The following is a 22,858-nucleotide window of genomic DNA, read 5'->3' as shown; positions in this document are numbered from 1 at the left end:
TTAATACGGCACACGACAAAAACGAGAATTGACTGCTGAGTGTGTCTTCTATATATACGTAATGCAGCTAGGCTTCCACTCTTAATTAATTATTTGGCATGCTCTCTTGCATCGTGTGCTCTTTCAAACCGCTCATTTCTAGCCGAATGCTATTCGTCCATTGAAATCAGAAGAGAGTCAGTAGCCATCTCGCTCTTATTTACCAACAGGTGGCGCTGCTCCCAGCAGCAGCTATCGTTGTCTCACTTCCGCTCGCAGTATGCAGAATGAGAACGCAACTCAAACGCAAACTCACTCGGATTAAGCTTTCAGAAGCTCTCAGCTGCTCACCAATACCAATGCAACAGACGAAGCCAATCGCGACAAAGTGAAACACAATTAGGAGAGCGTCAATTCCAATGAGGGCGAATGAGAGAAAGAGCAGCAACGAGCAATATCACTTTAAATGAGAGTAACTTACATATGCGAGAGTGAGAGCACAAGCTTATGCATAAATGCTAATTCTAATTCAAGTTCATATGTACAGCTGCGATATGTATATCCAAATACTCAATGCATATGCCTCTCTATCAACTAAAATACAGGGCATTGTAGCGAGCCACTGCCCATATCATTGTCTCTAAGTGCAAGTCACATTTTGGCTGGCTGGTGCATGTAATCAATACCGATTGTTATGGCTGTGGTAACAGCGTGGCTATCATGAAAGTCTGCCTTGTGGCAATGGTTAAGGCTCCATTCCATGCCACGTGTGGCCAGGTGAGACACAGCTCAAATTGCAAATACAAAATCAGCAGCATGCACTCTGATGCCATATACCAATTTGCAAGCGAGCTTAATTAAGAGCCCAGCCGCATTTTATTGTCACACACACACACACACGCACACACTAATTGCAGCTATTTCATGCTAGTATCTAATTAATACTATATATAAACCAAGTCAACAGCCCTTAAATAAATGCAGATAAGAGATAAGCAACTGGATGAAAAAATTTCGATAGACTTTAAATTATCTTTATCATTTTCAGCTATAAAAAAAAATGTTGGAAAAAAAACTTGAAAACTTAATTTCTTTTGGTTTTTTCTATGTTTTTCTTAGTTTTCTCGCCCCTTTGGTGTGCCATAAAAAAAAAACTTCAGCTATTGCCATAAGAACACGGCAATGAGTTTCATAATAGTTGCTAGTTATTAACATAATTATTATTAGTTTTTTTTCTGCATTGCCCCACTCATGGGGCTGACTGCAAACTTTTGTCAGTTAAATTATCTCAAGTTTAAGATTTGAGCTTATCGGACTTCAGTTCAAAATACTTGCCAACAGCTGCTACCGACTGTCAACTAATTATGAGCTCATTTTTTTGGTTTAGTTAAAGTGACTTTAAGATTTGACCAAAATCTTGTCATTTTTAAATTAATAAATAGTTGAAAGTGTAGCTTGAATTAGAGAGAGTCAATGCTTATAGAACTTAAGAGTTTTATGATACACAAAAAGTCCTTCAAAGCTATTTAATTTCCCTCTTTTATAACTTTGTAGTTAAGTTTCTAAGCAAGCAGCCGAACCTCCAAGCTTTATAAAAGTGGAATGTAAAGCTTGTGTTTGGAAAACGTTCCAAAGCTATAAATAGCAGAGCTTCAATCCTGAACAAGCTTTAAATACCAGAAAAGCGTCAAGGCTTTTACGGCACAAAGAGCTTTGACTGGGATCAAAAGCTTATCATGTTTTAAGGATTTTTAGCTGCGTTTCGTGCACCGTTTGAGGGAAACTGCTTTTGGCACACCATTTTAGAACACAAAAGTCAAGCTGATCTAAATTCTAGAAACGAGGCACATGTCTAGGCCTCTGTAAACAGACAGCCTGCAAATGCATATACATATAAACATATACACAAATATACATACATATGCCTATATACGCTGATAGCTATAAAAAGAGACAGATACACTATAAAAGCTGTTGCAAGTGAGAGGGCAATTGACAACAGACTTTGGGGAATTCCCCGTTACTTTAAGACCTTGATTGACATATGGACCTGACATCGACAACAAATAAAGTTGACAATAAGTTTATCGGCTTATGGTTGATATATACCATGCCAAAAGGGGAGCGTTCACTATCTCACTTGAGCGCCAAGCCCAGGCAATTGAGTTAATCGCATTAAAGCAGATATACGAGTGTTGCCAAGCAAAGTGGGGAGAAAAATTTACGGAAAATCAAAGGTAAGCACTAAAGCTGCTAATAATCGAAAGAATAATAATTAAAATATGCTGGTGGTTTTTTTCTTCTGAATTTGACATCAAGTTTATTGTGTATTTCATTTAAATATTGAATATTTCCTTCTGGATTTTCGAATAACATTTAATTTAAAACATTTAAAAACGTTTGCAGAGAATTTCGCTGAACTTAGTGACCAAACATATTTCAGTGTCATAAATATATAATAAATATACATGTATGTATATATACATATATAATATAATTAACTCTATAATACATACAATACAATAAATTCTGCTTAGATATTATATAAAACACACATGAATTCTGTTCGGATTAAAATATACGAATACCATACTCCATATATAATTTATTATACATATACATACATACTATATATCATCATCATATACATATAAAAGTCATATGCACAAACTTACACAGTTAAGTTTTATTGTAGAATGCTTACATCGAGAATAGAATGAAGCACAAGTCTTTATAGTTGTTGGGAACATTTACATATAGATACATATATACACTAGTGTTTCTGTTTCTTTCTTTTTTTAGCATTTACTAGATAGCTCGAAATGTACAGTTTTTCTTTTTTTTTTTTTGGTAATTATACCTTGCTGAAGTTCTAATACATTTAAGCTTACAGTTATCTACCTGCTAGATCTTAGTAATTCACTTTCTTTCGCTTAGGTGGATCCTTTTACGGTTCTTTATTGATATTTATCTTCTTTTTTTCTGGATAGAACCAACTACATGAAATCACAAATTCTAAACACTCTTTTACTTTAGAAGTAAAATTTCTTAAATTTCTCTTATTATTTTATTTATTTTTTTTTCTATTTTCTTTTTAGCGCAAACGATTGTCAAATATTTAAATTTAATTTGAATATTTAAAAACAGTTTCTTTTTAGTAAATATTTGTAGATTTATTTTTAAATATATCTATATAGTTTTTTTAAATATTTCTTATTTTATTTTTTTAATATTTATTTTTTGTATTTTATATGTTTTATTTTCTCACATCCTAAAAATTTGTCTCTTACATGTTGCCTAACTATCTCATACTCTCTTCCGTTTGCTGTAAATTTTTTTTTTTTTTTGTATATTTTAAATAATAATTAATTATTTTCGTAAAAGTTTTATTGAGCATTAAACATTTCACAATTGATCAACGACTCAAGTATTTTCATAGGCTCTTTAATCCCATCCTTCCACATTCTCTGATATCTGTGTTTTTGATATTTTGTACTAGCCGACCTCACAATTGGTAACCTGACAAATTTTATTTATTTCTGTACATCAAAATAATTAATTTAATACACACAGAATATATGTGACGTTCAACATTCAGATATACAATATTTTGCTGTTTGAATATATGGTTTCTTCTTATGTAAATATTTATATATTTATGGTATGTCTGTTCGCTTTCAAATGCATTGTCTGCCATCTTAGTAAAATATATTTATGTATACATATATATTGTAGTTTTAGTAGAATACACATCATCAACAATTCTTCAACTTTTCATTTTTGCACTTCCTATTGACAGCCTCGCATTCACTTGATAAGTGTTAATTGTTAAGCTTAAAACTCAAATAAAAATATGTTATTCTCATAAATCATGAAATCTGATATGCTACGAATAAATATGCTTTGTTTAATTTTTTAATTAAAAAAAAAATACTGGAAATAAAAAAGACTAACCCCTAACTGAAATGCTACTTAAACACTGGATTAATATTGTTGAAGAGCAAAAAGAGAAAGCTTATTCATTTCAGTTATACTTGTGGATCTATTTTTAAATATACTGAATGCTTCATTATTATTATTTTTTTACAGCTATTTAAATTTTATATTCCTTAAGCTTTTAGCATCCATACGAATAGCTTACTCATAACAATAATGTGCTTTAAAAGCTTATAGAAATCTGGAAATATTTTAAAATAATGCCATGAAATGCACTTTCCGATTACAAACGAAATTGATCGAATACCTATGAGTATTTACATATACATAGGTGTGTACTTGAGCTTTAATGAACTTTTCAAGCTCAACTTTGTGAGCCTGTCTGCATTGAAACTAAAATCAAGTACATTAAAGCCCATAGCCGTTTCATGTACTTAAAAATACATATGCTTCTAGTCAAAGCTTTGTAGAAAATTATGTGAAAGCTTTAAGAAAACATTTCTAATATACATATATTTACAAATTGGAAACTTCTTTCTTTTCGTTCTACCAAAAGTCTATATCATTGATATTCGATAGCACGCTCTATGCACAAATTAACCCAATTAAGCGAAAATTTCAGTATAATAAATTAATAATCAATGTGTGTGTCTCTGCATGTGTGTGTATGTGTGTGTGTGTGTTACTGTTGATATCTTATAGATATTAAAAGTACAAGCGTCTTCGTATTTCAGTATTAATTAGGAAATAAATCACGCACGTCGGCATGCATGTAAACGAATCCACACACGTCTGCCTACGTTTGGCAACCTTGAGGCTACCACAAAAATCCTGCTCCTCCTGCTCCTGCTACCTATTCCATACGCAACCCGACCCCCCCATTTCCAGCAGCTGGCAAAACACAGAGCTCAGTTTGCCAGTTTTAGAGTTTACTTGGCGCTGGGATCGCGCAGCGAACGTGTGGATGGCAAACCGCGTAGGCCCTTCTCCAATTTGTCGGCATCGCCGGCAGAAAAGCGGAAATTCATTGCATGCCCCTGGCTCTGGCCCTGGCCTTGCCCCTGGCTTTGATTGACGCCCAACAGGAAACGATTCCGTTGTTTGCCGCCAACCATTCCATTGGCTGCCTCATTGACGCCGCTGGCCACATCGACCATGATGCTGCGTGAGCCGCGTCTAGGACCTAGCAGCTCCACGCTCTCCTCCTCGTCGAGGCCGTAGCCGGTGACGCTGGCCGTTGGCACGCCCATCGCCACATTGGCCACCGGCACTGGCACTTTGGCTGGCGGCGAGTACTCGGCATTCGCCTCCGACAGCCGTCGGTATTCGCCGCTGCGCGAGTGCTGCAGCTTCCAGGAGGCGCGTCGCGTGTTTGCCACACTGTGAGTGCTGGTGCTGCAGTGCACCGATGCATTGGTGGTGGTCAGATTGCCGGTGCTCTGCGAGACCAGGCAATTGGAGCTGGAGCTGCTGCTCGAGAGGCTGGAGTTGCTGCCGCCGCTGCCGCTGCGACGCATGCTGCGCTTACAGCGCTGCTGATGTTGCTGCACCTGCTGCTGCTGTTGCACCTGCTGCTGTTGCTGCTGCTGTAGCTGCTGCTGGTGATCCTGCTCCTGTCCAGCTAATTGCTCCTCTGGCGTTAGCAGCGCATCGGTGCTCTTGCAACAGCTCTGATGGCTCGCTGAATGCTTCATGGTCCAGCGAAAATCATTGGAATTCTCATCGTCCAGCGGCGGATAAACGCGTCCGCCAGCTCCAGGCGCTGCCAGCGGCGCCTGGCTGCCCAATAGGCGTTCCTTGGAACCACCTAAGCCCGGCTCTGTGGCCAGCGGCGAGACGCACTCATCAATGGTGTTCAATGGCGAGATTTGCAACGTTTGCTTCTGCTGCAGCATTTCGATTTCGCTCTTAATGACCGGCTCAATGCCCAGCAGACCGAGGACCAGCCGCGGATTGGCGAGCACAAAGCGCTCAAAGGTGGGAAAGTCGATGCGATAGAAGTCGGTTTGGCAGCTGCGGCTCGTCTTCTGCACGGCCTCCACGCTGGCCGGCGAGCCGGCCTTTGAGCTGGGCGCCGTTGCCATGGCCGGCAGCTGCATTTCGCGGCCCCAGACCTCCGGCGGATGCGACGAACAGCGCTGCATGGCCGCTGCCTCGCTCAGGCCCAAGGCCAGCGGCCCGTCCATCAGCTGGGCATCGCCAGCGCCCAGGCCCAGGCCCAGGCCCAAGCCCAGGCCGCGTGCAGCTGCGACGCCACTGATGTTGGGTATGGAGCGTGCCGGCGGAAACTTGAGCGAGCCGCCGTGCGAGCCGATGGCAGCGGATGAATACGCCATTTCCTGCAGTGCGCTAATTGCATTGCGCACCTCAACACTCAGCTGGGCGACATCCTGATGCAGGGTCGAAACCTGCGAGTCAAGGCGCTCCAGCGAGGGGCGTTTCGTGCCCGCCGACTCCTCCTCAATGGGCGGCTCCAGCTCCTCGAACGAATTGCGATCCAAGCTGCTGGCCATGTTGAGGGGACGCTGGCGTTTGTTTGTCTCCCGCAGCGTTATCAGGGAGCGGCCACGCTGATGCAAGCGCTGATGACGCGGACTATTCATGCCCAGCAGCGGTGAGCGCGTGATGCTGTGATGTGGCGACGATGTCGACGACAGGGGACCAGCCCCAGCGCCCGCACCGCCAGCGCCACCGCCCTCCTTATCCTGCTCGTCGCCGCACTCGCCCTCCTCCCGATTCTCGTCATCCTCACTGATGCTGGGCAGTGGAAATGAGGGCCCAATATCCGATTCTTGATTCTCGTAGCCTTCGCGCAAATTGAATGTCAGATCGTGCTGTATGTCATTCGCGAACTGCTGCTGGTATTCCGGATACAGACGCAGCACCTCCACCAGACCGCCCATGTGTATGCACTTCAGATCGCAGTAGGTGAGCGCCTGCAGAAATGAAAGCACGAAAACGTTTTATGTTAAATGATTATGCACTACTCTCAAGTATGTTGTTGTTGTCGTTGTTGTTGTTGTTGTTGTTGTTGTTGTTGTTGGCTGCCTGACTGACTGCCTGCCAAGCTGTTTGCCGGAGCCTCTCAATGAGTTCCCAACAGCAGGCGACCTTATTTACTATGCAAGCCTGCCTAGAGTCCATTGAAATATGCATTCACTTTGACTGCTGCTCAACATATTATTCAATTTATTTATTGTTATTTTTTTTTTTTATTGTTTTACTATTTGTTTTCTGTACAACATTTATGTATATTAATGCCAGATCCCCTTTAACAAGAATTACTCCTCCCACACCATAACATGCTATGCTATTAACAGCATTTTGTTATTAACATAGCCCCAACACCAGTTCTCTTACTAGTTCGCGCACCACATAATATTATTTATAAAATGTCGTTTGTTTGCTGTTCAAAATAATATGCAAATTAAATATAACTTCATTTTTTTCTACTAAAAAATATATTTTTTGTCTCAAATAATTATTTAAATCAATTGTAAAACAAATAAAAAATTGTTTGCTTGCTGCTCAAAATATTTCTTTTTCGGTTTAAAATATTTTTAAAATTAATTGCAGTTTTTTTTATATTTATTTTTATTGTTTTTTAGTTTTAAAAAATTAATTGTAATTTGAGACTTCCATTATAATTTCATAATTCGTTTAATTCAATTAACTTGCACAATTAATCAATAATAAATAAGGTGAAGCAACATAATTGTATAAATTAATACATTATAAAATAATATAAAATATTAATTTTTTGTTTAATAATACATTCTAAAACACGCAGTAGATAATTAAAATTAAATATTTAATTGGCAGTTCAAACGCGAGTGATGAATTTAATATTATATAATATTTCATGCGCGCTCTTCCTCACTCTCTCATTCCCACTCACTCGCTCATTCCCTTTCACTCTCTCATTCCCTCTCTCTCTCTATCACACTTCTAGTTCCCTCTCACGCTCTCATTCCCTCTCTCTCTCTCTATCTCACTCCTCATTCCCTCTCACTCTCTCATTCCCTCTCTTTCTCTGTATCTCACTCTCTCATTCCATCTCTCTCTCTCTCTCTCACTCTCCTCAAATACTTTTGTTTCATTTCAACGAAAGAGCAACACTTAGTCGACTTGCTCACGCTTCATCTCACTTCACTTGTTAATGTTGACGCCTGGGCGTCTTCTTTACATGCTCAAGTGCACCATCTTGGCATACACACACGCACAAGCACACAAACTTACAGCAGAGCAGCCCCTCTCACACACACACACACACATTACGTTTAAGTATCACTCATACGCCCCGTTGTTGTTCTTGTTCGCTGACTGCCACTTCTGGCTGTACCTGAAGTGGCGCCGCGACTAGCGCTCGCCGCGTGCAGCCCTTGACAAATGTCTGCGCTTTATTTACGCTCTTCTTTTACTCTGCTCACAAAGGCTGGCACTGAAGCCCATGCAAAATATAAATAAATGAATGAATGCCTGTGAAAATGGACAAGGCAAAGCAAAGCAATTGCAGCGCTGGCCACTAATTAAGCGATGATCTCTTAATTTAAATTTTAAGCGTTTGCCAGTGGCCAGCCGCATTGTTGCATTAATTAACTGACAGTTATGTAAGCCACAAGCACACACACACACACACGCACACGCATAACTCCTGTGGCTTAAATTTTGCGCAAAGAAAATATTGAATTTTCCTCTGCTGCAGTCAAGTGGAAAGTCCTCTTCGGCTATAGCTTAAATACATCGTCTACACGCAACGTGATAAAATTTACGACAAGCCAACAAAAATAAACAAACATGAGAGACAAAATAATGAAAATAAACAAATGTACCAAATCAAGAGAGCTTTAACCTCTGGCTTTAAACAAGAAGAAGAAGAAGTAGCAGTAGAAGAAGAGCCGACCTTAATAAAAAATATAATTAAAGCACATTTAGAGCACAAAGCAGAAAGCACAGGCCAAGGCAGCACGGTAAAAATTCGTATAAACATAAAAAAAGTAAAGAGACAAAAAAAAAAAAAAAACAAGAGAACAATCTATTTAATTAGATGCCCATGCAAGGCAGACTAGAAAACATTCGAGGCCAAACAGAAGGCAAGAAAATGCTTAAGGGATCATTAACATAAAGTTCAGTCAGCATTTGAATACTAAGCAAATGACATCAGGTGTCGCTACAATGTAATCAAAAGGCTCTTAAATACAAATACAAATAGTTTGAATAAATTGCACATCCAAATTTATTATTTATGCATGGAAATATCGAAAAAAAAAGAGAAAAGATGGAAAGTCTTTAAGCAAATATAATCAGCTTAGCGACAGACGCAGTTCAGATCGATTTGGCTGTAAATCCTGAGCCATATATATACACACGTGCCTTTGTCTGCTTCCACTACATATATTTCCACAGAAACATTATTACCGTTAAAGCTCATTTTGCCAAGGGTTTACGACAAAGGAAAAAACAACTTCAAAGACTTTACATACGCCTTCATTGCGCTTTCAAGTATTTTTAATTTAATGTGTTTTCCAAAAATTTCATTTATATGGCAAATTTAAATTATTAACGCAACGCTTTCAATCTTAAATTTCTCTTACTATATATATTATATAATAAATATTTTATATAATATAAATTCATATTGAAAATTAATCTTAATTAATTTTGCAAAATTAATATTATCAAAATGTAAAAAAAAAAAAAAATAATAAAAAAATAAACAACTTTAAAAGTTTATATTAAAATTTAAAAAAAGAGAAACAAATAAAAATAATAAAAAAAAAAACTACCTTTATATTATTCATAAAAAAAAATATATATATATATATAAACAAATCAAAAAAATAGAAAAAAAAAAATTAACAAAAAATTGAACAGAACACTAAGCTAACTAACACAAAAAAAAAATGCTAATAAAAGTTAAAAATATTTATAAATAATAAAAGTAAATAACTTTCTTCTCTAAAATTAACAAATGTTCCATGAAGCCATAAGCTTTAGTTGAGCTGTTTTATTAACTTCATGACACTACGCTTATCCAAAAAAATTTCTATGATATATATATTTAACTATATAATTATTTCAGCTATCTTCTGTTGTCTAAGCTAAGCCAACAAATAGTCCATAAAATCTGTTTACTATGACTCCACTTACTGCTTGCGGCACAAATATCATGCAAACAATTCAACAGCCAGCTCAGGGCAAATGTAATTTGAGGCTCTGCTTACCTTTATGTCGCTGCTGCTGCGCACAACAACATCCTGGCCGGCACTGTTGGTGGTAGCCGTCATCTGGCCATTGCTGGTAGCCACCAGATGCACATTAATGTCGGAGCCCACCAGATCGCCCTTGCCTGTACAAATACACACACAGATAGATATATATATAGGTGCGTATATAGGTGTGTTTAAAACAAAAGGTCAATTGCTAAGTTGGAATCAATAAGCATAAAAATAGCAAGCATTTGTCTAGGCAGCATCGTGAATGACTAAACAAGCAGCCCAAGCTGACAGCGTTAAGGCCAGCTGCGAAGCGAACGAACTTGCGGGTTCAATAAACGCTTTGCCAACCATCGAAAGCAAAGAAAAAAAAAAAAAAGAACAACAACCAAATGGATAGAGTAAATGCAGATAAACCAAATGAAAACATGGCCATTTAGTCGAACGCGACTTGAACTTAAATATGCTCGAATGGAAGATATTGAAATCGACGAAAAATTCCTCACCCAAGATGGCAACAACCATGTCGTCCTTGATCACCTCCATGGAGCCATTGCATAGATAGTATATATTGTTGAGTGCATCGCCTTTGTGTATCAAGTATTCGCCGGGTGCGCAAAAGTTCGTCTTTATGTGCAGCGACAACAATTTCAAGCAGCCCTGCAAACAATAAAAGGTTCACGTAAATACCATTTGCTTACACTTTCAGTTTGAGTTTGGAGTTTGAGTTTGGAGTTTCGAGTTTTGAGTTTGAGTTTGGTGCCGTGGGCAATGGCTTCGCGTTCTTTTTATTTTCTTTTTTATTTCTGTTTATTTTTTATCTCTTTGCATTGAGCTGGTCAAGAAGCAACAGGACGCGGCAAGTTGCAATATTGGTCGTGTTGCTGTTTGGCGTTGCTGCCACTCCTGCCACTCCTGCTGCTGGAACGAAAAGTGGCTTAAAGCGCGCTTATTGCCGTTGAGTGGTTTCTGTTTGCCATCTGTGCATAAGCTTTATTAATGTTTGCACTTCGTATTGTCGCTTGTTTTATTTCACTATTTTATTCGCTGCTTGCTTTCTGTTTGCGCTTTGACCAAAAGCTTTAAATTCAACAGGCTTCAATGGAAAAATCAAAAAGTTATAGGGTCGCGCAACAATCGGTTAGAATTTTAGAATAATTGAAATTTTAGGTATTTGCAGAAATTTCGGCAGATTGGATTTCTTTTACAGAGTATTTATGGATCAAATCTTTGCAATCTAAAAGTTAATCCATATATGTGCATATTATATTTTTATCATTTCTTTTGCTTCTTTTAATTTTTGTACAGCTTGCGGCAAACTTGAAGGTAAAGGTGAAAGATTAAAGGCAAAAGTCTGCATTTATTTACACAGTTAAAGACAAGAAAGTAAATAACCCTAGGCAAGGAAAATATATTTATAGATTTCTTTATAAATTTCATATTTAAATAAATGGTGTGCTACTTTTTATTTTTATTCTGTAATTTAAGAGTATAATATTTTTTAAAAAAATTATGAATATGTATAATAATTTTTGGTGAAAGAAAATTGTAATTTTTATATTATTTTAAATATATTTTTTTTAATTTAAAGTATCTTATAAGTTTAAAAGAAATATTTTTAATTGAGTGTGTCATATATTTTGTAATTTAGTGAAACTCAATTTCCTTTTAATAATTTGTAACCATTAAAACACATGTATTTATTTATTTATTTATTTTTGGTGAGTATTTAATTAATAAGAAATTGTTTGCTGAACACATTTTTTTCAATTTAATAAAAATAATAATTATAAATTATTAATTACTATTTATTTGTAGAAAAATTCATCTTAAGTCATTATGAAAATGAATGATGGCTAGATGAATTTGACTACAAATAAATAATTTATAATTATTATTTTTATTATTTATTATTTTAATTTAATTTTTATTTTAAATTAAAGTTTAGACTGCAGTTTAAACATATTTTTTTCATATTATTTTTAATCAAAATTTAAATTTATAATTCATATTTTTCGTTCACTTTTGTTTTAGTTGCTGCTGCTGCACTGATTATTCAACAAGCTACTTACTATTCGGAAACAACTTTTGTTTCGAAATTCGTGTAAGACTAGGTTTTATCCGGTAAGTAGCTGAAAACAAAGTTCTGCGCTGCTTCAGTTCGGTTCGAAGTTTAGCCCAGAGGAGCAAACGTAAACTTGTCTTATCTGCGCATTCTCTTTTTGGTTTGAGAAACTTCTCGAGAATCGAGGGCAAAGTTTTGTGGATTCGCCACGAAAGAGTGAGCCGTTGGCGATAATGCAAGTGAAACTTAATTGGAAAATCAATTACTCAAGCGATACACGGGAGCATGCTTCACATTTGAGCACCATTTGCCAAAATGTTTAAGAAGGTGTGTCTGCGCGTGTGTGTGTGAGTGTGTCCCACAGCTGAGTGTGCCGTATGACAAGGGTATTGACATTGTCGTCTACGATAAACATCACAACTCGCACCGTTGCATTTGCTTTTACTGCTTGTCGCACTTTTTCTTTGGTGGCTCTCTTCCTCCTACTCTCTCTCTCTCTCTCTCTCTCTCTCTCTCAGTCTGTTTCTGTCGCACTCTGTCTAACTGGCTGCCTGCATGTGACCAAAAGTTTTGCCTAAAACCTTTTTCATGCTCCGTCGAGCTGTTGGCCAAAAGGCACACACGCGCATATCATTCAATGTATTAAATGTAAGTTTTACCTGTGCGTGTGTGTGTGTGTGTGTGTGAGTTAAGCCCGCAGTTGACTTTTGACTGCCCTGGCCAAGTTAGCTGTCGATTATTTTGGCATTGCCATCAGCATCAGCATCAGCATCATAAGACCGTTTGTTTGAGAACTTGTATGGCTTTTAAAGCGACGACGACCCCAGCAATAATATGGCAAAGCACAAGGGAAACAAACACACTCAGACACACACACACACACAGAAATACACTTATATATATATACATATACACACTCACCTGTGAGGCAGCCTCAAATATCGGCAGCTGTAATATTTCACGATGTAGATGCATGGAGACATCGCCACGCAGCTCCTCCGGAAATTCGCGCAGCGTCTGTGAAAGAATCGAAAAAAAGATAGAGAAAGAGAAAGGGAGAGAGTGAGTGAGGAGTGAGACTGTGTGAGTGAGGGAGAGGCAACAGTGAGAGTTGGTAAACACGAGTGTCAAGTGACGGAGCCCAAAAACTTACACAGCAAGCTACACACACACACACACACACACACATTCGCACACACTGTTGCAAATTGAATTGAACGAAATTGTCAGCATTTGACAATATTTTAGCTCATGCACTTTTTTTCTTGTCTTATTTCTTTTCTTTTCATAAGCAATATGTAAAATAAATAACTTTGTATCCTGCGCATCTTTCTTTCTTTTTTGTTTTTGTTTTTGTGCTTCAGTCCCCAAGGTGTGGGCCAGTGTATTGAATGAAATTGTTGAGAGGATTAATAGGAAAATTGAAAAGCTTTTGCATTTTGTTTGTTTACACATTTCCTTTGGTGGTTACTTTCGTTACACAGCCGTAGCTACAGCAACCGAAATATATACATATATATACATACATATTCTTCTGGGGCTTTTCATACAGACAATTTTAAGCGCGACAGACTATCTGTTGAATTTATGAATGAATATTATACGGCATAAATTTTCGACGTAATTTGTTTGACAACAAAGCCATCAACGAAATGCGTGAGTAAATATTGTGCCTCGGCGCAGGGCAGGACACGCCCTCGAGTTCACATGCAAACAAAGAGAAAGGCTTAGCCTGGCTAGCCAGGGCAAGTTGAGCTCAGGCTCTATGCACAGCCATAGCATATATTTAGCGTAGATGAAATTTTCAAATTTCCGGTGAATATTAGGGAATTTATACCATATAAATAAAGGCAGAGCTATGAATGCCGAGAAAAAGGGTTAAGAACATAAACAAGTAAAACATAAACTGAAAGAGCGAGAAAGAAGACAATAAAAAAATAAACAAATATTTAATTAACAACCATAAAAAGTGAAAAAAATGAAAAAATATTAATAAAATAAAATAATTGGTATTATTAACAAACAAAAAAAAATTATAAAAAAATATATATAATGAATTTAAATAGCTTATTCATCATAACAAAAAAAAATTAAATATAATGAATTTAAATATTTTAAATATCTTCTCAATTAAGTTTTTCCATTGAATTTCCCTGCGCTCGAAACCAACAAAATTTCCCTGTAAATCGGTTGAGCGAAAGCACATTAATTCAATTATTTCCTATGTTATTTCAAAGCCCCAGCAAATTCCATTTAATATATACTATGTTCGCAGAATATGGCAAATGTAATATATGAATATTTCAGAAATTTACTTTTAGAGATATTTACGTTTTAATTTAGCTGAAATTCGAAACTCATTTAACTCATTTAACTCATTTGCTGCCTAAATGCATAGACGAAATGTTTTGCGCAAATAACTCGAAAGGTTTTTGACAATTATTTACATTGACAGGGGCCAACAAATTTGTAGCCACGAACCAATACAAACACCCAACCAAAAACTAACCAATGTGTAGAAAGTTTCAAAAGTTTACACACTGTGTGTGTGTGTGTGTATTTACTTATTTAATGGAACATTTCCCCGAGGGGCAACTTTTGGAATTGTTATTTATGTGTGTTACTCAACCACAATATCTAAAGATGTGTAAAATATTTTACACTAATTGCATGCAGTGGTTAAAAAAACGCACACACACAACGGGTTTTATCGACTACAAAATACTCGTTCAGCCTTGGAAAAAAAATGGATGGAAAATATATTATCTTATGCGATATATTCAAGGGTTATAGAGGCAGAAATTCAGATTCAGATCTCAATAATAGCTCATATATTATAATTTACATATAATAGTTATCAAATCGTCGTTGGTATTTTTTTCTGTGGTACGCCCACAAACATGCAAAAATATCATTATATTATATATATATATATATTTCTAAAAAGTTCCAGTTCTAGCTGACGTTCAATTACTCGCAGAAATTCCCAATGAGCCTTGCTCGAAACCTTAGGGACCTAACAACCTTATTCTTTTATCTCTGACAAGTGTAAAACTAATATACCCTTTCACCCCTACCATCCAGGCTTAACAAGTTGGAGTCCCGAAAAATACATTCGGCCACACAATTCAAAGGCCATACCATTTTGTTGGCCAAGTTCGGGGAGTTCGCTTTCAAAATTACGCGCAAACACGCCAACACAATTTCTGATACAATGAAACACTCCGAATTGGCGAGCAGTTGGGGGCAGTCTGAGGAAAGGGGGTGTCAGAGTAGAGCTCTGACATTTTGCCAGTTAATTTTCATGAGCAATAAATTAACAATTTAATTTACTGCCGCCTGGCAACTGGCGCAACACTTTGCATGCCAAGCGGAGCTCAAGAGCAATATGTGTGTGTGTGTGTGTGTGTGTTCGTGTTTCCCAAATGTAATTAAATTAAATTTTGATTTAAACGCATTTGTTTTCGAAACAAATCACATGCATTGCGTACATAAATCAGTAACATATTGTGAGTGTTTATTACAAATAAACAGCTTGAATGCAGATTTAAATAAGTCTGGCTGCTTTGAGCTAGACATTCTCTCCCTCTCTCTCTCTCTCTCTCTCTCTCTCTCTCTCTCTCTCTCTCTCTCTCTCTCTCTCTCTCTCTCTCTCTCTCTCATTATCTACTCATATTGTTATTAATTTATCAAATAATCAAAGAAAGACATTTGACTTAAGGTATTTTTAATAGTAGCTAATCGAACCCAAGAAAAACAGTTCTATTAAATTAGTTGTTGCTCGATGTTTATTAATAACTAATTGACCATAAGTAATCATAGACTAATCAATCTTAGCCTGCCATGGTAACTGCTACTTACTACTAATTTAATAGATCTATAAAAATTACAGTCTACTACTACTCCAATTCCTACGATATTACTTTCTTGTCTCCAACCACTACTTTTATTGCAATAATACATTACTACGAATTTCACTGATATAACTTTCTGTTCTTTGTATAACTACTACTACTCCACTTCTACTACTACAAAACTACTATTACTACTTTCTTTAACATTTTAGATGTAACTACTACTACTTTTAATGCTACTACTACTATTTTTTCCACTTTTACTACTATTACTACTACTTTTACTTTGCAGCTAATTCTACTATTACTACTACTTTTACTACTATTATTACTACTACTTTTACTTTGCAGCTACTTCTGCTATTACTACTACTACTATAACTACTACTACTTTTACTACTACTACTACTTTCCCACTACCCACTACCTTTCCTATTTATACTTTGCTACTATTTCTACTACCTTTTCTACTACTTTTTACTAACAATACAACTTATCTTTCAATTGCTTATTTTATTACTAGTAGTAGGATTATTAGTAATAAAAATGATTTCTTTCGCTATTAATATACCTTACTAATGTCCATATCCTCTACTTCTGTTCTTGCTCACATTTCTACTGCTCTTTTTCCTACCAATACTGCTGCTTTTATTACACATTTCTACTCATACTACTACTAAATACTAATAATAACTAAGACTGCTAATACTACTTCTGTTACTAAAAGTTGTACTACTTTTTACAGCTGAGCCTTTTGCTAACTCTTATTCCACCATTTAAAACCTTTTAGAAACAAAACTGCAACTACCATAAAATCAGAGACTTCCATCGGGCGCTCCACATCAAGCTGCCTGTTATTAAATTTTCCCTTAAGAGCAGAATTATTACGCATGATTAGCATGGATTTCGATCAACCAAAGCTCCAAAAAAAGCAAAAATTTTAACAATTTTTAACAGCCATCAGCCGTTGTGTGCCTTGCCTGAGTATGTGCTGATGAAGAGCTTTACACGGATGAAATACGTCCTTCACCTATCTCAGCTCAACCTGATGCGCCTAATAGTCTGGCCCGGATGAAGCTGCTGCCAGAAATTAATTAGGCAAGTTTTTGTGGGAAGGGCGTGTGCCAAGACAAGCCTTAGCTGAGCTCGGTGAAGAGTTACGCTAAAAGCCTGACCATGCCATCGAAGCGTGCGACTGACAGACATTGAAAACTTCTGCTGGCCGAAACTGTCAGCATTTCGGGCAGTATTACGGGCCCAGAACATCAAAGCAAAACATTTGATGTGAGCTGCGCTAATTAATTTGCAGCTAATAGCAAATAGAATTGCAGCGCAAACTGTTAACACTCGCTGCCCAAAAACCCCAGTGCGAACTTTTGTTTCTACTCTTGCTATGATAAAGCCAATTAGCGAATGGCAATGTCAACTTCACGTACTTGTCCTACGTAAAATACACGCGTCGCACTGCAACAAAGTTGGACGCACTGTGCCAATTTGCCACGTCCGCAAGTTGAATGAAGCGCAAGAGATGCAGTGGGGGAAGAGTCACCCCAGTCGAAGAATTTTTGCATGCTGTGTGCGTAAAAGGGCAAAAGTTTGCCGTATAACTTCAGGTGGAAACTGAAACTTAAATGGATTTACCCCATGCTAGGTCAGATTTAATGAAGCCACAAATGGAATTATTATTGCTTTGCGCTGCGGTGCATTATTGATTTCGCAGAAAGGGCACAAAAACAAATGCAAATTTCCAGCAGTTCAATTAAAATCCCAACTATAAATAAAACTCAATTTATTCCCCATAAGCATAAGCATGTGTGCTCCCCATATTCATATACAGAGTGATTCGATAAACCAGCATATGCAATTCAATTATGTCCTTCGAATATGCATGCGATGTCTTATCGAGCCACGGGCAGACAAACGTCGTCTGCGTTGCGGCGAGAGTTGCTTCAGGATAATGCTTGAATGTTGGCAAATATGAGAATTTAATAATAATAAAAATGTATAAAATGTAAAAAATTATTAGTATTAACACATATAAAAATAAAGAATTTTTATATATTTTTTTTTATTTTTTTAGAACAAAATATTTAATAATAAATTTTAAATATTGTTTTTTTTATTATTATAATTAAATTATTTAATTATTATAATTATTATTGTTGCCAGCTATGATAATATTTAACTAAATATGGTTAGCAAAATTATTATTCAAAATCTGGATAATATTTAAAAAATATATATATATAAAAAATAAAAAATTTTGAAAAGTAAAAAAAAAAATAAATAACCTTCAAAAATTAATATAAAAAAAAATTCGGTTTGTAATCAATGATTTAAATATTCCTTTATGCTAAACAAATACCATTCAATAAAACATGCCTCAAAAATAATAATAAAATATATATATTTATAAATAATACATAATAATCAATATTGAATACAAATATAAAATTAAATTAAATACTAAAGAACATAATGCTCTCAATGAGATTATAATAATTAAACTGCAATAAAATGAAATGAAATGAAATACGTTTTTTTCCGTATCAATTCCCAGGGCAGCTATCAATATATGTTACCTGCTGGCCGACATGCAATCAAAAAGGATTCAGTCTCTTGGCAATGCCAATCAATAAGTCACATAGACAACACACACACACACACTGGCACAGACATCACTGATAGCTGACTTACAGCACAGCTCCTGTATATATATATATGTAGACGTACATATATATAAATTTATCTGCCCAACAGGCATTTGCTTAATTAAAGGCACACAGACATATCAAAATGCCAATGAAGCTGCACCGATTGTTCGATGCCAAAAGATGTTGCGTCGACAACTTTTCTCTGTGGGCATAAATGATTTACGTACGAAAACACACACACACACACACACACACAAACACATACATAAAGAGATAAATACGGGCAAGAGTCTGTGGCTGAGTTTCATAGTTTACCTCGTAGATATCAATGCCATGGCTGAGTGACCATGAAGTTTGAAAATAGTCCTCAATGCGCTGCTTCAGCTCCTTGGGCATCTGTAAAAAACAAGCAAATACAAAAATGCATATAATAGTTACAATGGCTTACGTTCTTCTCTTATTTGCAATAGTTATTTAGCTAATGAGCTGCAATGCACCGATGAACTTAAAGAGTATTGTAAGTATATTGGATTGAAACAAGGTTTGATTAAGGGAATTTATATATGGCACATACTTTGATATAATTGTATATATCTTAATTTATATTTTATATATTATATATTATATTTTTATATTATATTTTATATTTTATATTTTATATTTTATATTTTATATTTTATATTTTATATTTTATATTCTATATTTTATATTTCATATTTCATATTTTATATTTTATATTTCATATTTTATATTTTATATTTCATATTTTATATTTTATATTTTATATTTATATTTATATTTATATTTTATATTTTATATTTTATATGTTATATTTTACATTTTATATTTTATATATACATATTTTTTAAATATTTTCTTCTAAAAACTCTACTTCATTTATTTTACAATTTTAATATCAATGAATTTTAAGCTCCCACTGTGCTATGAATTTCTGAGCGAGCATTAAGCAGTCATGCTCATATGATTACAATCCTTTCACCGGTTTTTATCTCTCCTCATCTCATTTACATGCAGTTTATGCACGCGCGCTGCACAAATGCACTTAATTACGCTGCGAATTGCGTATACGCCGTGTGGCTAATGCAGGCAAGCGGAAATCTTCGCCGTACTGGCAGTAATATGATGTGCGCGTGCAAGATTGCACCATCAACAGGTTGGGTGCGTACCGTCACGTCTCCCACCTGAGCATTCACAGCCAAACCAGGCAGCTCAAGCGCTCGCTTATGACTACGAGCTGGCATCCTGTCGACCTAATGTTGCGTGCCATTTGGCCAAAGTGTGCTGCATTCCATTAAAAAATAAAACAGAGCATTTTAAGCGCCCAGCATATGAGCTGTATAAGGTATCAGGCAATGCCAGGAATTCATTTCCTCTAACCCAGGGCCATTTGTGGTTTTGCAATCGCCCATTCAGTTTTAATGAGCACAGCCCCAGGGGACTGAAGCGGCACTCGAGTGCAGCTGATAGCAACAGTTATGAATCACTTGTGATAGACAATGGACTAGGAACAGCAATAGCTCTGCCCGGCTAAGCAGCTCATTCGACTCACAATCAATGCTGAAAATAAGCTGGGTCCAGAGCATTGTCCAGAGCATTGTCTATGCCTAGAGTTGTAGCTGACATTAAGCTCAAGGTAATTGACATTAAATGACTTTAAATATTCAACACTTTTAATACTCACATTATGCAGAGCCACGAAATCCTTCAGATCACGCCATTTGCTCTCGTACAGGGAACGGCGTGAATACATGCGCTGTATGATGGCCGTCACATTACCAAAGACCACGGCGTGCATCAAAGCTGCGTTGCAAATGAACGTATAAATGGAGTAAATTGATGAATACAAAAGGAGAGAGTGGGAGAGAGAGAGAGAGAGAGAGAGAGAGAGAGAGAGAGAGAGAGAGAGAGAGAGAGAGAGAGAGTCGCCCAGGCAGACTCTTAAGAGCTGGCTGATTACCTACCGCCAATCAACATCATTATAATGGTGAAAACCTTCTCGGCCGTTGTATTCGCCGACACATTGCCAAAGCCCACAGAGGTGAGGCTGGTGAATGTGAAATACAAGGCTGTCGAGTAAGTTTCGGCCGTTGTCAGTATGGCAACGGAGGCATTTTTACGCTCGGCCAGCAGCTGCAGCCAACCTGTGAACAAGACTTTGATATTTTTAATAGGAGTAGAACGAAAAGAAATGGAAGTCGTACAAAAAAAAATATATGTAATACATTTTATGTGTAAGCCATATATAATAAAGTTTGTGTAGTCAAATGGGGCCTAAGCAAATCCCAGCTGCACACACACACACACGCACACACACATTGTAATTTAGCCGCTTATTAAGCAGACAATGACTCGACCCAAAAATATCAAGATAGTAGCAAAGTTTGGTCTGACTTTTGCCAGCTGTCCATCAAACAGTATCAAACGCTAAGCTGTCGGAGCGCACGCAACACGGAATCCGTGTCAAATCCGGCCAAATGCTTGGGCCCAACGGAAACGTCAAACGGCAAACAGGCAAACGGCGCATGCCAAATGCCAAAATGGCAAATGGCAGTTAGTGAACTTTCTGCCAGCTTCTCTCTTTGTGTGTGTGTGTGTTAGCCAAGTCTAGGAGCAGCAGCAGCAGCAGCAACAGGGCCGTGCGAGCATTTAATGTATATCATTTTCACAGTTTATTGATGTGAAAAGTAACTGGCATTTTGTTGTTGCTGTTTGCTCAAATTATTTAAAAATAAACAGACACACACACACTCACACACACCCATGCATAATGCATAAATAAATACTAATTTGCTTGCATGTTAAAATGTGTTCACTCTGCTTTCTATATACCCTACACAGTTTCGTCTTTTATAAAGGAATATATTCAATAAACTTTTTACTTTAAAACTCCGAATCTCTAAAAGCAGCATACCCTATTTCAGCACATTTACAGGGCATAATGCCTAATAAATCAAAATACAAGTTTTGTCAGTCGAAAGACTTAGTTCTCGTTAATGTCTGCAGGAATTAGGAAAACTTTGCTTTTCGCCACGCACTGCCAAAAAGGTATTTGCTACAAGTTTTAACAAGGTGTGAGCACTGCGTGTGGGAGGGAATCAGTTGACCAAGGTAGATGGAGTAACTGAGAATAAGTTGTATGCTTAATGGCTATCATTAGAAAGTTTCATTTAGCTTTGCTTTGGGCTGATTAATTAAGTTGAAATATTTTGTAAATGTTAATAAAAAATCAATAATATTTTCATCAAATCTATTATTATTATATAATTTTAATTGAAAAACTATTTTGAAATGAAAAAAAAAACTTTTCATATATTTACGAATATTCATTTCAAAGTATATAAACAAAAAATAAATAAAATATATAGCTAATATATATAATATAAATAAAAAAAACGAATGAAGCATTTGATGAGAGTTTTTTTTGAGCTCTTTTTATATATACAGCAAATAAATGCCAAAAAAAATGTATATAAACAAAATCTCATTTCAACTAAAATTGTTTATAAATTTACTTTTAACACACATTAATCTTATACAATTTTTTCATTGATTTTTAATTAAAATTTATACATATGTACTTTTTATTATACACATAAAAATATTTTTATAAAATTGAAAAATTAAAAGTTCAATTAAACTCGGATAATAAATTATATAGAAAATTGTTAAATACATGCTCCGAAATGCCGTAGCAGAAAAAACACTCCCCTGAGACTTGCCAAACAACACTCAGCTGTTCGCACACCATGAGCGAGCATTCGGCTGTCGATTACGCCCGACTGCAATATACGAAGTGGCTCATATTCGCCCTGCCTACCTACGAGCTACCCAATGTCAGCTTAGAGTATTCGCAAGGTAGCAATAAAAACTTTTTAGGGCTCACACACGCACACTTACACACACACACGCACACACACACCTGTCTACCTACTTAAATTACAATAAACGCTGATTTGATATTGTTTGACTGTAGCTTTATGCAAAACTTTGCGATTTGTATGTGTTAATAAGCAAACATTTTGGCTGCTGGCTGCTCCAAATGGCTTTACACATGAGCTGATTTTAAACTTTCTAACGTGGCTTTCACCAACGGAATACATTAGTCAAAATAGATATATGTATGTGTGTGTCAGT

At 36.4% G+C, this 22,858-nt stretch overlaps 1 protein-coding gene across 4 annotated transcripts in view; it reads right to left on the bottom strand.

Moving 5' to 3' along the window:
- Positions 1-2,762: 2,762 nt before the first annotated feature.
- The window catches only part of Elk (Eag-like K[+] channel), a 78,781-nt gene continuing 58,685 nt past the window's right edge, over positions 2,763-22,858 (bottom strand). For 3 of the 4 annotated variants that reach the window (XM_089261504.1, XM_089261503.1, XM_089261506.1), the window contains exons 11-17: positions 20,686-20,877; positions 20,406-20,524; positions 19,019-19,099; positions 13,117-13,212; positions 10,637-10,790; positions 10,140-10,264; positions 2,763-6,851 (exon numbers count right to left, since the gene is read on the bottom strand). In XM_089261504.1, coding sequence (XP_089117630.1) covers positions 4,845-6,851; positions 10,140-10,264; positions 10,637-10,790; positions 13,117-13,212; positions 19,019-19,099; positions 20,406-20,524; positions 20,686-20,877 — 2,774 coding nt within the window. In that variant the 3' untranslated portion in view covers positions 2,763-4,844. The remainder of the gene's footprint in view (positions 6,852-10,139; positions 10,265-10,636; positions 10,791-13,116; positions 13,213-19,018; positions 19,100-20,405; positions 20,525-20,685; positions 20,878-22,858) is intronic. The other variant, XM_089261505.1, reaches the window with a different exon arrangement.

This window comes from Drosophila navojoa, chromosome 5 (assembly GCF_054131105.1).
Source record: "Drosophila navojoa isolate 15081-1374.11 chromosome 5, UAZ_NAV_1.0, whole genome shotgun sequence".
Classification (NCBI taxonomy): Eukaryota; Metazoa; Arthropoda; class Insecta; order Diptera; family Drosophilidae; genus Drosophila; species Drosophila navojoa.
Note: the sequence above shows the minus strand (reverse complement) of the source record. Positions and strands in the feature narration are given on the sequence as shown.